General features: G+C 43.9%; 1 protein-coding gene across 1 annotated transcript; it reads right to left on the bottom strand.

The window, feature by feature from the left end:
• Window positions 1-1,782: 1,782 nt before the first annotated feature.
• LZTFL1 (leucine zipper transcription factor like 1) lies at window positions 1,783-16,641 on the bottom strand. The gene is made up of 10 exons (XM_041764479.1): window positions 16,485-16,641; window positions 14,025-14,149; window positions 11,219-11,413; window positions 9,897-9,957; window positions 8,697-8,768; window positions 7,380-7,445; window positions 7,216-7,293; window positions 4,326-4,502; window positions 3,431-3,534; window positions 1,783-2,243 (listed from the first exon to the last, which is right to left on the bottom strand). The coding sequence occupies exons 1-10, from the start codon at window positions 16,485-16,487 to the stop codon at window positions 2,225-2,227; spliced, it is 900 nt and encodes a 299-aa protein (XP_041620413.1). The 5' UTR covers window positions 16,488-16,641; the 3' UTR covers window positions 1,783-2,224.
• Window positions 16,642-17,827: the final 1,186 nt, after the last annotated feature.

The raw sequence follows: 17,827 nt of genomic DNA on the forward strand, positions 1-17,827 counted from the left end.
AAAGTATTCAGATGTTGATAAATCATGTTGATTTATGTCAAAGGATAGCACATTTATTTATCTTCACATGGGGCGTAGTTAAGTTTTAAGGTTCCAGAAACACTTCCAAATTTTTTATTGAACTGGAACACACTCTACCAAATATTTCAAAGTTGCTACCAAAAAACAAGTTGAAATTCTATTTAGCGATACAGGTTTCCCAACACTTCCTCCTTTCCCGTGGGCATCACGTTCAGAAAGCTGCAGGGCGGGAATGAGGGGCTAGTCTCTGATGGATATACCAGCATATTCTATTTCTGAATTGTGTACAATACCTGATCCTTAAGTAATGGAAGAGATTTTTGGAGAGAATATCCATCTGGGGCTAAAGAACTAGGCGGGTGACAGCTCTAGAAGGAACAGAGAATGAGTGACCTGAGCAGTGAGAGGGATTTGGGAGAGGATATGTGATAAATGCTGGCTGGTTTGATCTCCCCTCCCTCCTCAGACTCTTTTCATCTTTTTCAGACTGTCTTCCGTGTCCTTTTGGGGGGACACTGTCTGTTTTACCCTTTATCACTTGTTCCTCTGATATTGTAACATAAAGCCTCTAAGAAAGACAACAAATTCAAGGCTAGTATTAAAAGCTTGAATAAAAATAATAATGAGCCTTATCATCTGATCAGTAAACACATCCTGGTGAACAAAATCTTCATTTGTGCAAGTGGGATGAACTTTCTAAGCAGGCAGCACTCAGGGTGTGACACTCTGCTTCTGGAAATGCGAACAGTTACTAAGTGATGTGATAAAAGTCGGTCCTTTCTGATGCATTACTGTTTTGTGGACCTTATTCATCCTTACGGCATACCGATGCGTTACATGACTGCAGAGATTGAGGCCTCATTTCTAATGACTTATCCAAAATCACTCAAGAAAAAGCAGAACCAATAGAAATATAATCAGTACCCCTTGAAAATGGGGTACATTTTACGTTTATGTTTATTTATTTATATGCACCTGCACCAATTGAATCTTAGGTCTGATAACTGATTTTATGTTGAATATAATTCATCTTAAACTGTTATTTTTTTTTAATTTATTTATTTAAGAGAGAGAAAGATAGTGAGAGATAGCATGAGCGGGGTGGGGCGGGGGGAGGAAAGGCAGGCTCCCCCAGAGCAGGGAGCCCAATGTGAGGCTCGATCCTAGGACCCCAGGATCATGACCTGAGCTGAAGGCATATGCTTAACCAACTGAAAGACCCAAGCACCCCAAAGTGTTATTTAACATGTAATTTTTTAAAAAAGATTTTATTTATTCATGAGAGACAGACAGAGAGAGAGAGAGGCAGAGACACAGGCAGAGGGAGAAGCAGGCTCCACACAGGGAGCCCAACGTAGGACTCGATCCCAGGTCTCCAGGATCACGCCCTGGGCTGAAGGTGGTGCTAAACCGCTGAGCCACCCAGGCTGCCCCTTAACATGTAATTTAAGAGAATATTCTGGAACATGGAAGTATAAAGATTATATTTATTCTCACTCTGGGTGCTTTCTCAACTGTAAAGTACAGGATGGATCTGACTTCTTCATCCGTGATCCAGATTCATGATAAGTTGGCTGCAAAAAATGTCCCCCCATCCTCTGGTAATTACAGCATTTAGCTAGAGAGACGGAAGTTAATCGAATCCTCGTGTTTGCTATTAATTTTCCTTATAATGGATATAAATGCTGCCTATAAAAGTTGGTATGCACACTTTCAGTGCATTCATATGTTTTTATGAGGAAACAGAGAAAATGAATCTGGTTTTGAAAAATAAGGTTTATTTTGTAATAACTATCTTTTAATAACTGTTTTTATTTTTACACTGGGGGAATGCACAAGAATAGATGATGCTAGCTTTAACATTTATTGAAATGGTGTATACTCTTTCTACTAATGTAAAAGGCCAAGGCTCTTCTTCCCACTCTAAACATCTTTTTTACTATAAAGAATTCTCATTGCATTGAAACTAAAACTCTGGAGCGCTCAGCAGAGGACGGCTGGCCAGAATCAGTCAGAAGGTCCCCTCTTCTCAATTACATAACTGAAATAGGAAGTCTAGTTCTAAATATTAGAAGCAAAGTCTATATATTAGAAAAATAAAGAGAGGGAAGATTAACAAACTGCTTCAAAATACATGCCTGAGGTGTGAAATAGCTTGTACTTTCACATTGTGGCAGCTTCCAGAAGAAATCTTCTTTGAGTTTTAATCTTCAGGTTCGTACCTGGAAAGAGATTAATACTCCAGTTAAGACTGTAAACAGGGGCACCTGGGTAGGTCAGCGGTTGAGTGTCTGCCTTCGGCTCAAGGTGTGATCCTGGGGCCTGGGGATCGAGTCCTGCATCAGGCTCCTCACAGGGACCTGCTTCTCCCTCTGCCTGTGTCTCTGCCTCTCTCTCTGTGTCTCTCATGAATAAATAAATAAAATCTTAAAAAAAAGAACATAAATGATATCATGATACTTTTTGATGCTGTCATTGTTACCCAATGAGTTTCCTTGAAACCTGTGGTGGAAGTTAGAGACGGTCACGACCATACAAGGGGACTCCTGCTGCAGGGTGGACAAAGGACACCTTCGGGCTCCACATCTCTGGATCTGGCACTTAGACCCATGACAGCTCAGGACAATAGAAACTCGGTCATCAACCAAGTTGTCAGATGTGAAGTGCTGAAAGGCCTATGTGAGGACTGGGTCAACAAAGCCCCTTCTCTAAAGACGAACTGGATCTGAGATTTCCTTCCTTGTGGTTTCCCTGGAGCCCTCATAAAGGTAAAATGGCAGCTGGGTTTCCAGACCAAACCGTGGAGGTCAGAAATGAGGCTGGGCAGCAGAGTCCATGCGGGCTGGGAAGACTGGCTGAGTGGTGAATATGTGGGCCCACTGCTACAGGCTTTCAACTGTGTGCCGAGTTCCTGTAACTGGACATGTCTCTCCCTGGGCAGCAGCCAGCTAGGGACCTGGTTCTATGTAGAGCACGGGCTGCTAAGCCATGCTGGCTACGGTACCCAGCCACAAGGACTGCATTCTCTAGCACCTAAATTGTCACTGAGGGCAGGCACCAGATGACCAGGTCTTAGGCTCCTACAAGGACACTCCTGAGGAAAAATGCCCAGGGATGCCCTATAAGTTTGCTGGGCTTCCCTCCTGATATCCTGCTTAAAAGGATCTGTTGCCAAGAGGAGCCTAGTGTAGCTGTGTGTGCCTAAGTCCTAGCTGAGCCCAACGGAAGCCCTCGTGGGCAGGATGGAAAAGGCCTGGCCAAAGCTCCTCCGCTCTCCTCAAATGCAGGCTTCTAGACTAAATGACAGCAAGTACCCACTGGCCTGATCTCCCCGGACACATACTGAGATTTAATGAAGAACACACGTCAACCTGGCAGCGAGGCAAATCCAACAGTCAGCAAGGCTTACTTGGCCAGTCTTCTCCTCAGGTCTTTGATTTGGTCATTCTTCCTGGTGAGAATCTCTTTCATGTTTCGAAAAGCTGCTGTTTGTTGGAATTTCTTTTCTAATTCCTGCACAGTGAAAAGTGTCAGTCAGTTACTATGGAACAGTGCAGAGAAGTAGCACATCTCATAAGCGTGTATATTTTTGCTCTAATTTTGCTAATATTTTATATTATTTTCTCATTTCTATTATTATTTTCTGATTTCTTTTTAAAATTTACTTATACAAAATTAAGGCTATGCAAATTTTAAAAATACATTCCTTCAAAGGAGAAGTCAATACAACAGCAACACTGTCAGTATATAAATACAACATTAGCATATGACCGGAACATATTATGCCCTAGACATGAGAAATCTGTTTGAAACAGTAAACTACTTCTTAGGTGAAATAAACATGATCTTTCCCCCATATCCCAGTGGTGCCAGTACTCTAGGAGGAGGATTTTCTCATTCAGTTACATTTTAGCTCCAATATGCTTGAGAATTTAATCCCTAAACTGTAGAACACAGTTTTCTAACGTTATTTCATAGAAATTAAGAACAAGGGATAGAAAAAGAGAAGTCACCCATCCCTGTGCCAGGCTGTAAGAGGGACGGGCAACATGGGGGGTGCAGGGCAGCTCATGGAAGCTATCCGCGGAGGAGGCTTTTACCATTCATAGGAAGGAGTGGGGATTTTTTATTATCCTAGATCTTGCCCAAAAAGGAAGAATCTCAATGCCTAGAAATGATACATCTCTAACACGTACTGGCTAATACCCTGAGAAAAAAATAAGGCAAATCTGTAGCTGGCCTCCAACATGTCCCTGAATTACACTTGTTCCTCACCTGGGTGGACACACACACACAGATCTGACCTTTTCAGCCATGCTCAGCTGCTCCTGAACCCTGAGTAGGTCATGCTTGGCTGTCACCAGATTCTCCTCCAGGGACTTCTGACTTTCTGTCTTGTCGTTAAGTGTCTTCTGAAACTCACTCTTCAAAGCAGCAACTGTGTTTTCCAAGTCATTCAAGTCTTGGGCTTTTATAAAATCCTATGAAAGATACAGGCACTGACATAATTTCTTGTTGGCATCCTGGCTAGGAGTGGTTCAACATCAGGACATGAAAGCAAGTGTTCTGCTGTGCACCCCGGTTTCCCCTGCCAGCTGGGGGAAGCTCCTGCTCCTAGAGGGGAAGGGGTTGGCATCCCCCGCTCTCCCCTGGCCGTCCTGCATGGTGTGCCGCATGCGGCAGATGCTCAGTGGTCACTGATCTCCAAATATGTAAGATATCATTTATGAATTGCTGGAATTCCAAAGAGGAATAGGAGAAAGGTGAGATCCTAAATTTACAAGGTTGTGTGTCCCAGAGTAGGGATGGCGAACAAGTTTTGTTTTTGAAGTCGGGTTAGAAAAAAATTCTAGTGAAGAATTCTGAATGATGTAGACGGAAAAATAATAAACCTGATATAGTTTGTTATCAAAAATTTAATAGACCTAGTCTTAGTCACTATTTACATTAAGAGAGCCAAATCATTGCTTACTGATTATATGGTTTGGTGTTTGTAATATTTTAAGTTTTTTTTTTGTATTAATGTGGTATGCATGTTTGCACACACTGTCAGCATAATAAAAACAGCCAGATCATATTTTTAACTAGGTAATATGTAATAGAAAAAAGTAATACATACTAAATAGGAAAATGGTCAAATTGCTAAATACGAAAATGAAGCAGTCCTACTGACAAAATTCCTTATTTTTTATTTTTAAAGATTTATTTTTTCATGAGAGACAGAGAGAGAGAGAGAGAAAGAGAGAGAGATGGAGGCAGAGAAACAGGCAGAGGGAGGAGCAGGCTCCATGCGGGGAGTCTGACGCAGGACTCGATCCTGGGGCCCCAGGATCAGGCCTTGGGCTGAAGGCGGCGCTAAACTGCTGAGCCACCAGGGCTGCCCGTCACTAAACTGCTGAGCCACTAGGGCTGCCCGTCACCTTATTTTTAAAATCTGGTCTTTTAAAAAGATTTTACTTCATTGCAGCTAGTGAAAGCATGTATACATTTTACTTTTGCCAAAATCTGAAAAGTAAAATTGGAACAAAGACCAAAATGGCTTTTAAATCAAATTCATCATCCAAAAATGTTTGCAACTGTTTAACTTTTGAGAAATTATAAAGCTGTTTTCTGGAGTGTGTAACTCTGTGTTTTATAAATCTATGGTCCTTTATGTATGATTGAAAATCATATTTATTTTCCTTTGTTTTTTTTTTTTTAGCCATCTAAGAATCATCCTCCTATTTAAAAAATACCTATAGATGAAATGATGTAATGTCTGCGATTTACTTCAAAAAACAAGATGGGGGATGCCTGGGTAGCTCAGGGGTTGAGCATCTGCCTTTGGCTTAGAGTATGATCCTGGGGTCCTGGGATCGAGTTCCACATCAGGCTCCCTGCATGGAGCCTGCTTCTCCCTCTGCCTATGTCTCTGCCTCTCCCTCTCTCTCTCTCTCATGAATAAATAAATAAAACCTAAAAAAAAAAAAAAAAAAAAAAAAAACCAACATGATAGAAAGGGAGAAGTAGAGGTAAACAGGAAACCAGATTGGCTAAGCCTTGCTGATCAGCAAAGCTAAGCTGAGTGATGAGTACCAGGGGTGCGTTACACTATTCCCTCTCCTCTTGTATATTAAAATTTTCCATACAATTTTTCCATAAAAACATGTAACAATAAAAGTCTAATGAAGTAAGTCTGGGGACTGTTTAACAGACATTTGCAATGACAGTACAACCACTAGAAAAGCCAATGATGCATTGAAAATTCACTCTTCCAGTCTGGCTGATGTGAAATCTGTCATAGTATCTAGCATCAGTGGAGAGGCCACAAGGAACAGAATTGTAGACATGATAACTTCCCACAGGTGGAGGGCTACTCAGTCAACTGCTCAGACAGGCCTGGTGACCCAGCCCTGGATTTCAGCGCATTACACGAATACCACCAGACGTACGTGGATTTGAAGATGCATAGCCGGTAAGTTCATTCTATTTTGTCATACTCACCGAAAGCCAACTTAATAATAAATTCTGTATAATAAAACTGAACACAAATCCAATTAGCTAAAAACTCTTTCTTTCTTCGTTTCCTTTCCCCCATTGTAATTGGAATGTCAAAACCAAAGGGGTAAGAACTTGAAAACAGTTAAACTTCAGAACATCTTATGTGCTAGTGGTCTCTTGGGACAGGTGAAGCATGTGAGCTGTCTACCTGCCCCTGTAGCCGCCCCCCTCCCTGGCCTTTCCTGGAGGGGGATTAGATGGACAACAGTGGCATCCCTCTCAGGGAGGGGCAAAGACGAGGGGCATAATGAACAGTAATTAAGACTTCTTCTCCTTTTTCTTTTTTTTAAAAGTAGCTCCACGAGGGCTCTCCAATGCAGAGCCCAATGCAGGCCTTGAACTCATGACCCTGAGATCAAGACCTCAGCGAGATCAAGAGTTGGACACCCAACTGTCTGAGACACCCAGGTGCCCCAACACTTCAAGTTTATACCTTTATTTTACTTGAAAAACATGAAAAAGATAGCTAAAACTTATTCCACCTTTTAAAAAAACTTGAAATATAATTGACATGCCACACCCTATCATTTTCAGGTGTCCATCATAGTGACTCTGTATTTCTGTGCCATACAAAGGGATCCCTGTGATGAGTGCAGTTATGCACCATCACAAAATTCTTACAGTATTATCGACTACATTCAAAACTTCTTTCACCTTTGTATTTCCTTGGTCAAGCTGTAAATCCTGTAGTGCTCTTTCTAGCTTTGACTTCTCATCTAACGCTTGCGTTGCCTATAAACAGATTTAAACAAAATACATTCAGTATTCAGTCTGTAAGCAACTCTTTCAATAATTTTGTTAAAGTATTTCTCAGTTACCTGTATTTCAATGGTCTTCAGCCTTGACTTCAATTTCTCGTTCTCTTCTTGAAGTCTTGAAATTTCCTTCGTGAGTAAATTCGAGGTTTATTATTTTAACTACAGTGTTTTTAATACTTGGAAGTGTTTCACTCAAAAATTTAATTGTAAAATTAAATTTAAATGACATAACAACAGCTCAGACACCTGCATTCCCTAGTGGCCGGTGCTGTCCTGGTCCCGTCCAGCCCACTGCCCCCACACCTATGAGTCACCTGTGACTCTAAGCCTCTTCTCGGGTCTCTCAGGCTCCCTTCAGGCCTCTTTCCTCAGCCTTCTTCTCAGTCTCCCTCCCCTGCCACCTCTCATCTAGCTGGTCTTGCAACTCTTGGGTCTTTTCCGGGCTGACACAACATACCACCTGTACTTATCCCCAACATGGTCTTTATCAGTGCCACACTCTATGCCCAAGCCCCTAGATGCTTCTGTCTGAGCTGAGGCCAAAGGCCTTTGCTCCAAGCAGCTCCTTAATAAGAGTCAGCTTTGAGCCCAGTCCTCTTCCTCTCTATGGCTCCAACACACATCAGCCCAGTCAGACAGCACTGCACTCCGTGCCAAATCACACCAGCCTTCTGCCTCTCACTGCTGCCCATGCCATTCCCCTGTCTGCCATGCCCCTCTTCTTTCCTCTTTTTTTTTTTTTTTCTCTTCTTTCCTCTGACAATTAAATGTCTTTAGCCTTCAGCCCAGCTCAGGGACCACCTTCCCTCAAAGTCTGTCCTCAGCCACTCATATCCATGCGGAAGGGTGTCTTCTCTGCCACCCTGGGGCACACGGGTTGGAATTCCTGTTTCCAGAATATTAATTCTCCCTTCTCAATAAGACTATAAGGCTTTTGAGACAAAAAGCTAAGCATTACACTGCTTTATTTTTTTTTAATCTAGTAACATCTAGCACAATGTTGAGAATACAGGAGTCATGAAAAATATGTGCATATGGGTAGTTAATCTTTATAAATCTAATAAAAAACTCTATCACTGCTATCTTAGATCATAAGCTTCAAATAGCCAGCAATAAACACTGTCCAAAACGCCATGCCCTTCCTGTCACCATGAAAAGATGCAATTAAGACTGGCTTCAGACTTTCTGGAAGGTGGGTGCCCTCTTTTGGTCCATGGGAACCACAGAGTAAAAGGACTACCGTGGACTGATTACCCTTGGCGGGCCAAAGCCTGAATCAGCCACCTCCTACCTCAATTTCTCCACCCTCCGGCTGTGCAGGCCATGAGAGGGCTAAGTTAGAGGGTCTGCCTTTCTCACAACAAGCACAACGTTTACCTTGTTCAGGAGTTCCGTGGTTCCACCGTCGTTAAGTGGAACAAGTTTTGGCTTCATGGTATCTATGATGGGCTGACACAAAATAAACCAAACCAAATTCACCACAGAAGAAAACACACATTATCACTCAACACTTGTACTTTCTAAGTGGAAAACACTGTGTGAAAACATATCCACTGGGATGCCAGCTCCATGGGGGGCACTTCTGGCGTTGGGTTCTCTGCAATGCCCCAGGGACTAGGACAGTGCCTGGCCCATAGTACCTCCAAACAAATTAGAGATGCAAGTGAATCCATCCTCCCATGTCCTTTTAAATAAATTCAGATGGAAGGGAAAGGAGGGAACAGAGGCAGGAGGCAAGGTGCTCGAAGCCAGAGCAGATCTAGATCCCAGTCTCTAGGGACAGGAATTTTAATGTATGGGGTGTGAAACAGACTTCCTCATGAACCCGAGCCAGGGAAAGCTGCCACAGTGCGGCTACACTGCAGGTGAAGAGGAGCTTGGCTAGGCAAATACTCTAGCAGTTCAGTGATACGTGTTAAAACAGGTGAATCCATGCCCTCTGACCCTGACACTTCTTAGCTAGAAATACATTCCAAAGGAATAACTGGAAAAATGTTTTGTATGTGTATGTTCATGGAATCAGCATCATTTTTCTCTCTGACACCAGGGAGCATTTGTGGTGCGTCTACATGATGCCATGTTAAGTGGTGACCACAAATAAGGAGAATGATTAAAAAGAGAAGCAGGTCACTAGTCACCACTAGGATTGTCTCCACTTGACAGATGAGGCAAACAAGGCTTGGCTGTCTCTGGCAACCCGCTCAAGGTCACAGAGTGGGAGAGACCAGGCCAGAATGGATGCCCATGCTGTGCATCATCTGAGTAGAGTTTATATGGCAGGGAGTAGGATGAACTGTGGGGATTCTGTGTGTGTGTGTGTGAGAGAGAGAGAGAAAGAGAGAAGAGTGAGAGAGCACGTGTGCATGAGCAAGTGAGGAGACAGAAGCATTTTTTCAGTTCCTTCCACAGTGCTGCTTCTTTTGCCTGAAAATATGAGGTAATTACTGAATTCTGCTCTTGATTTGAATGTTTTTCCTTGACTCTACCTCTTTTCATTTTACCTCTGAATCCTCTTGGCAACTTGAGGATTTTAAATACTGGCTATTAAGATATGGACTTAGAATGACCAAAATTTACCTTTTTATTTGAAGATATAAATTCTGCTTTTTCAAATTCTGCAACTTGTTCTAATAATTCTCTTGAATATAAAAATATGAAAAAAAATTCATTAGAACAGATCTGTACCACACCACACACACACACACACACACACACACACACACACTCAAGAATAAGGTCACTGGTAGTGATCTACTACAACATGGCAGGGAGGACAGAGCACCAGGAAGGAAACCTCACCATCTCAGAAATGGTACTTAGTTACTGATGGCCTGGAATCCCGACCACAGGGACCAAATTTAAATATTCTACAGCACCTAGTACCTTGCACCTACTGAATGTAATATAATTGTTAGAGCTAAACTACAGTGTCCATACAAATATGTCTGAAATTTGTCATCAACTCTGTATTTTTGAAGTGTAAGAGACAGATTGCTCTATGACATAATATACATCCATCATTAGCTAGTGGATATTCAAGAGAGGCAAACTGGTTTTAATAGAGTGGCCTCAGAAAATTGAATTTGTTCAGGTTATCTATGAAAAAGAGTATCATGGCTGCTGAAAAAGAATATGATCTACTTTGAAGGAAGAAAGGTGGGGACCCAACCACCTGATTATAGTCCCTTTTCCCTGCAAAGGTCCATGGGAACTGACTACACAAAAGCCCGTAGAGGGAGTGGCAGTAACCACTCTCCTAAGCTTCCTGGGTCTGTTTCTCAAAGTTTTCTGGGCAGTGGGTGGAGTAAACTGGTTTTCCTGCCACCTTGTGCTGTTCAGCTCCCTCTGCTCCCTCTGACCAGCATGCTGCTCTCTATTTCAAGGCTATGTCAAGCTTCCGTGGTTTCTGGCCCAGTTTCTCTTAGACTAAGTTTTAATTTCATTTTACCTTTTTTTTTTTTTTAATTAATGAGCTCTTTGATACTGTCTAGATTATAATAGTTTTTTACATTTATTTTAAAGGTAAGTGTATAATTTAAAATGTAATTATTGAGAAATAAAATTCCTATCCTCCTGGTCTGAATCGATGGCATTTGAATTAAATTTTCATTATAATATAATCAGGCTGACCAAGAAATGGGCAGGAATAATAAGAGCCTATGAGGAATTTCACGGATCTCAAATGCATCTATAACACCTGACAACGGGAGAAAACAGAATTTTGAAGAGGTCGCTGAGTAGCACCTAAGAGCTCATTCAGTGATCAGATGCTTTGCTACCGACCTCCCCAAACCTTCTCATACCCCAGTTGTAGGAAAAGAAGCGGCAGAGACACTCACTAACTTTTGAGATCATGCCTGGGCCTCTCTCGTCCTAACTGCAGGTACGAATGTGAGTACCTGTTTTCGAGTTCAGAGATATCTGTCTGTAGCTTGAGGTACCACTTCTCGGCCTGTGAGAAAAGCTGACGCAGAAGTAGCACGTTGGTGTGGGCCGTGTTGATGAGTTCAGACTCCACCTCACTGTAGACCACAGCCTGCAGCCCACTCAGGACCTCGGAGACCTCATCTACGGTGAAGGTCTCCTCCACTAGCCTGAAAAACAACCACAGTCCCAGACTTCTGGATAAACAACCCCGACCATTGACAAAATAAAAACAAAACTAAGAAAACCCACATTCACGTCATCTGAGGGCTTAAGGGTTTAGAGTGAAAAATCTCTCTGGGGGCAGCCTGGGTGGCTCAGCGGTTTAGTGCTGCCTTCAGCCCAGAGCCTGGATCCTGGAGACCCAGGATTGAGTCCCACGTCGGGCTCGCTGCATGGAGCCTGCTTCTCCTTCGGCCTGTGTCTCTCCCTCTCTCTCTCTCTGTGTCTCTCACGAATAAATAAATAAAATATTTAAAAAAATATCTTGGGGAATTATCTTCTTTATTAATACAACATACCAAAAATAATTTAAGCTCAGCTAATATTTGTTGAAGCTCGTGATTTTTGATGTCTAGTGAAATGAGCAAATGGTGGGAGTGCACATTCTCTAAAAACAGGTACATGCTCAGAAATAGTCCTCCCAAACTTCCAAACTTTTGACTTTTTTCTTAAGTTTTTCAGTTTAAATCTTTTTTTTACTTGAATTTCTACTACAATTACTCTTACCATATTTAGTAGTTTCAAAAGTTACCCAGAAGGTATTATTTCTCCTTTCTTTCTTTTATTTGTCTAGCATTTCAATAATTGTATGAACTATTCATGTGAGAGTCAAGTGGCTATAAGAAAATCAGTGGTAATTAGATGTTAGCACTAAGGCCCAAATGAAAAAGAAATGGACTTAGTTCAAGTTCCTCTGAGCACTGTCAACACATCATCAACAATAGCATTAAAGGGATCCCTGGGTGGCGCAGCGGTTTGGCGCCTGCCTTTGGCCCAGGGCGCGATCTGGGAGACCCTGGATCGAATCCCACGTCGGGCTCCCGGTGCATGGAGCCTGCTTCTTCCTCTGCCTGTGTCTCTGCCTCTCTCTCTCTCTCTCTCTCTGTGACTATCATAAATAAATTAAAAAAAAAAATTAAAAAAAAAAACAATAGCATTAAAACCCACTCTCCCACAGAACATTTGAGTCGGGAGGGAACTTCAGAGCCATCTTCTTCCATCCTCTCATGTGACAATTGGGAATGTAGGCTCAGAGTGGGGAGGTGACACGTCTCTCATCCCACAGGGCGTGACTCAGCCCCACAATCATTTCCAGCAATCTCAGCAACAGGCCCAACTGCTGAATCCTGGGAAAGCGTCTGTGCACAGCTCCTACTTTCAAGGGCAGTTTGACAGGGAGAAAGCCTCTCCTCGCCCCACCTGCCCCCAGCTGCTCAGGGGGTGAGGACCAATGGGCCCCAGCCCTGGCTTCTCTTCTTCCAAAAGGACGATGATGAAGAGAAGGGCGACAAAGTCTTATCAGAGTTAGTCTCAAGTAGATAGTATTTGATTTACTACTCTTCAGAGTTTCATTTAACTAGATTTTAACCAGTCTAAAAAAAAATCAAAATTTTAACTATTTTTGATGAAAATCCTTATTCGATATATTAACAATCTTCTTGTATGTTTTTTAAGATTTTATTTATTTATTCATTAGAGACACACACACAGATAGATAGAGGGAGAGAGAGAGAGGGAGAGACACAGGCAGAGGGAGAAGCAGGCTCCATGCAGGGAGCCCGACGTGGGACTCGATCCTCGGTCTCCAGGATCACACCCTGGGCTAAAGGCGGCGCTAAACTGCTGAGCCACCCGGGCTGCCCAATCTTCCTATATTCTTTAATAGAACATACCAAATCTCCTTAGAACTTTTCATTTGGCAACACAAGTTTATAATTATGAACATTTAAGGTACTCAGTGTATAAAGTAAGCACTGAAGTACCTTCTCTGATTTACAGTTGGGCCAGTGAACCTGCTGCTTTCATCTGGGGAAACCAGCTGACCAAATTACATTAGTGGGTTGAACAGGTAACAGTGGACAGCTGACAGTGTCTGCTACTGAGTGCCATGCATGGCTTTATGACACTTGTAGCTCACCTGGAGGCCTGTGCATTTAACGGTGCCAAAGTCTGATCCCCAGATAATCTGACGTCTCTTGATTATTTAGTCATTTTTTCTTGTTTCCCCTATTTTTCTCTATATTAAACATGTATTTTGCGTTTTCTACAGACTTTAATTATACTCTATGACTGGTTCAACCAAACTAGTTATCTACTAACAATTTGTTAGTTATGGCTTTTCATGGTTTTCTACTGTTCCCCCCCCCCCCCACCGCTATGATTTCTTCAATATGAACTGTAGGGATTTTCTCACTAAAAGCCATGCCTTATGGCTCTAATCCTTTAATTAATAACTCAGGTAATTAAAGTTCTAGGATCTTTAATACATCAAGCCAATCATTAACGTACATGTACTTCACTACTTCTGGACAGCTCTTCTGAAACTCTGTAAACTCATAATTCTCATATGTGTATGTTTGGTAATAGATTGCTCCCACCACAATAATCCAATTTCTTGAATTTCACCTATTCGTGAGGTGTGATGTGGCTACTCTCAGTGAGTAACTGATCAGGATAATCCCAGCAACAGTTTGTATGGGCTCTGCTACAGCATCCCCATTACAGCTCCCAGAAAGGATGCATGTTTCCCCTTGGGGCGTCTTTAGACTCCTCTGATACCTGCTCTCCTTGAGGTCTTGGAAGCAGGAATCTACAGTTTTGAGTCTCAGGCCTCTTTTTGAACGAGCAAATCGCATGTAATTGATAACTTCATTTTGATGGTGCTCATTTAGGCCCAACTCTGCCTAAAAGAGAGAGAAAGAATCGTTAGTCTTTAATATGTGATGAAGCAACCAACAATGAAAATATACAAGATGTCCAGTGGTAGTGATTGCTAGATGTTCACCAAATTCTGTTCTTCCCTTCTTCCCTTCCCTTCTTCCCAGTTGGCTGCCCAACTATACTTCCCAGCCCTTCCTGCAGCTAGGTGTGGCCACATGACTACTGATCAGTAATGGATGTGAGCAGAAGAGATGTGGGCCATCTCCAAAGCCCGAGCCTTAGGATGTGGCCATGTCTTTGTCACACCTATTTCTCTGTTACCTGGAGGGGTGGTAACTTTGCTGAACCTTGAAGAGGATAATTCCCTAAGGGTTCAACAGACAGCAGGATGAAAGGGATCTATATCCCTGACTGATTCTGTGGAGCAGCATTGACCCACAGACTTCAGATGAGTAGAGAGATGGCCGTTAACTGAGAGAAATACCCTTCTGTATTCTTTAAGCCACTGTTTTTTGGATATCTACTACACCAACTTAACCTTATCCTAGCTGATACAGCTTTAAAAAATATATTTGGTTTTGAAATAGTTATTAATTGGGTCTTTATTTTAAACCAGATGAGAGCTTGACAACTACGAGCTAGAGATTAATGAAGTTTTCATCTTATATAGCTATGCTGAAAAGGATGTTATACAACTGAACACCTAATGCAGGGACTAAATGAGCCAGGAATGATCTTTATTTTAAGAATAATGATCTATCATATCTTATGGGCTTCCAGTGGGAGACTAGGTCTAGCTTCCGAGCCTCTTTTTTTCAGGCTTGTCACTATGGGTGCACGGGGTCGGGTTGTCCATCAACTCCAACACTAACACAACTGCCAACAGTAAGGCCACCGGGCCTGATCTCCTTCAGCTCCCAAGATGTTCTTGGGGGCTTTTCTGCATCCACACACTTCCTCCCTGCAGTCTCAATTTCCTTAGGACATATGTCTCTAAAGGCCAGAACCTTGCCCACCTGGTTCCCTGAGGTACCCCGTTCCCAGTACTAACTAAGCACAGTGCCTCACAAGCAACAGACACCTGCCAACAAATGAACTTAAAGACCTCCTTTCGAAGGTCACTTCTTCATTGGGCCTTAATGGGTTCTCTTCCAAACTCCTGGAGGACTTGCCTAACCAATTATTCTCCCCTCTCAACATTCTACAAGTTTCTTTTTCCTTCACACTATAGGGAAGATCATAAAGATAAACCTCATTCTTGCAAACAAAACAAAAACCACCTGAGAATCCCTCTAGCTACCCCAGTGTTTCTCCAGGCCCCTTCCACCTTTCCTATCCTCATGCTATCTCCTACTCCTTAAACCCATATGCAACTCAAATTGCTTTTGCAAAGCTCCCCAGTAACTTTTTTCTTTTTTAAAAAATATTTTATTGATTTATTTGACAGAGAAAGAAAGCACAAGCGGGGGGGGGGGGGAGAAGCAGAGGGAGAAGAGAAGAAGGCTCCCCACTGAGCAGGGAGCCTAATGTGGGGTTCAATCCCAGGACCCCAAGATCATGACCCGAGCTGAAGGCAGATGCTCAACCAACTGCGCCTTTTCTTTCTTTCCTTTTTAAAAAAATGATCACCTGAGAGCTTTTATTTATTAAAAAATATTTTTTTAAAAAAATATAGCTGACCCACAATGTTCGATTCGTTTCATTGCCGATGTATTTCAGTGGCCCATGTCAGTGGTGCCCCCAACTCTGGCTTCAGTCCTTCTTCTGAACACTAAGCACTGGTTAAGTAGGGCTGCTATTTAAGCTGCCATTCTACATCTGCTGGAAAGATGAACGGAGACGTTTTAGCATATGGGACAACTGGCCTTTTCGGAACAGGTCAAAACAAAAGAAGGATCGCCCAAGTTTCTTGGGCTGTAAAGCGGATGGCGTGGATTCTTATAGTCGCCCTCGCATCTGACAGCCGGATTCCATCACGTTCTCCCTCCTCAATCCGTTATGATACGTAACTGTTCATGCTGCCAAAGTGTGTGTGTGTGTGTGTGTGTGTGTGTGTGTGTGTGTGTGTAAAAACTTGGGGAGTTTTCGGAACGGAATGAGAATTCCGCCTGCGCCTTCTCCCGGTGGCCGTCCCCTCCAGCTCCCTCCACCAGCCATCTTCGAGGTGAGACTCGGGCCGGCCGGCCAGGCAGGAGCGAGGAACGACATGACGCGGCGGGGAGAGGCTGCTAGGAGCCGGCGGGGCTGCGGCCGGCCAGGACGGCCCAGGAGCGGGCTCCGCCCGGCTGCAGCCACGCCCTCCCACGGCCCCAGGTCGGAGCCTCCTCCGCGCGCGGCGGCGCCCGGCCCGCTACTTACCATGGCGGCGGCGGGAGTCGCAGCCCAGGGGAGCGGGAGAGGCCAGGCGGAGATCCACCGAGCCCGGGGTCGCCGAGGGCGGTTGGGCCGCAGAAGATGCGGCGGGAGGGCAGCTTGTTTAGAAGCCTCCGGTTGCTAATGGGAACGGGGGCACGTGATCCGAAATGATGCATTTTTATTGGTCCTCAAGATCACGCGACAGGAAGCTCCGTGTGACCTGCCGACCGCCGCATGCGCACTGGCTTCCAGAGGCCGGAAGTCCCGCCTACCCGCGCCACGCCGACCAGGGAGCCCGCCGCCGTTGCCAATGGTAACGGGAGGCCGCCTGGACCCCCCCACGTTGGGGCGCGCTCTGGAGCTTCGGTGTCTGCGTTGCTCGGAAGGGGTGTCCCTCCCTTCCCGGGTTTGGTGACCCCCACGGTTGTGACCTGGACGGCTGGCTCCCCGACTTTCCAGTGGTTTCGGGGGACCTGGGCGTGGGCGGCCGGGACTGCTCCTCTCTCCAGCGGTGCCTGGAGATAGGGACCCGCGTGCATGGGCCTCATCTCCCGCGCTGCACGTGCCCCGGTAGAGTTTTGAGTGTCCTCCCTCTGCCCCGCTTTTTTTCGTTTTTCCTCTTATACTCCTGGCAAAAGTCTCTAAGGCTACCTTTAGCCTTAAATTTTAAACCCAAAAGGAATTGGTGAATTTCAAACTATTATGCTTAGAATCATCAGGGAAGCTTGGGGGGGCCTCAACCCCCCCCCCCCAATTCTGCATTCTAAATCAGGGAGTGTACCTTGGGTGCTTGGAATCTACAGTTTTTATCACACTCCAGTCGGGGACCCCTCTTGAAGAAACACTGTCCTGAATCTTTGTGGAAATGCAAATCAAAACCACACCACCACCTGACACCTATTGGAATGGCTAAACTCAGAAACAACAAACGTGGAGAAGATGTGGAGAAAAAGAACCCTCCTTCACTGTTGGTGGGGACGTAAACTGGTACAGTGGAAAACAGTATGGAGGTTACTCAAAAAGCTAAAAACGGAACTCTAGGAGCCAGTAATTCCACTACTGGGTATTTTAACCAAAGGAAATGAAAACACTAATTCGAAAAGACATGCACTCCTATGTTCACTGCAGCATTATTCATAACAGCCAAGATCTAGAAGCAACTCAAGTGTCCACCAACAGATGAATGGACGAATGGAGCCGGAGAGCTTGGTCCTTGCCTCGCCCAGTCGAAGAATGAATCTCGTGGACAAAGGAGAGTGTGTAAAGCTATAGGAGTTTATTAAGTAAAGATACAGAGAAGGCCGTCAGAAGTGAGAGGGGTCTGGACAGGGTTGCTGCTGAGGGCT

The sequence above is a fragment of the Vulpes lagopus genome, chromosome 7 (genome assembly GCF_018345385.1).
Source record: "Vulpes lagopus strain Blue_001 chromosome 7, ASM1834538v1, whole genome shotgun sequence".
NCBI classification, from domain to species: Eukaryota; Metazoa; Chordata; class Mammalia; order Carnivora; family Canidae; genus Vulpes; species Vulpes lagopus.

Excerpts from the sequence above, each read along its gene's own strand:
- LZTFL1 (XM_041764479.1), bottom strand. Across the intron at positions 7,294-7,379 it reads TGAAGACCATTGAAATACAG|GCAACGCAAGCGTTAGATGA; the intron begins GTAACTGAGAAA and ends ATCTGTTTATAG. Across the intron at positions 3,535-4,325 it reads AGCTGAGCATGGCTGAAAAG|GAATTAGAAAAGAAATTCCA; the intron begins GTCAGATCTGTG and ends TTCACTGTGCAG.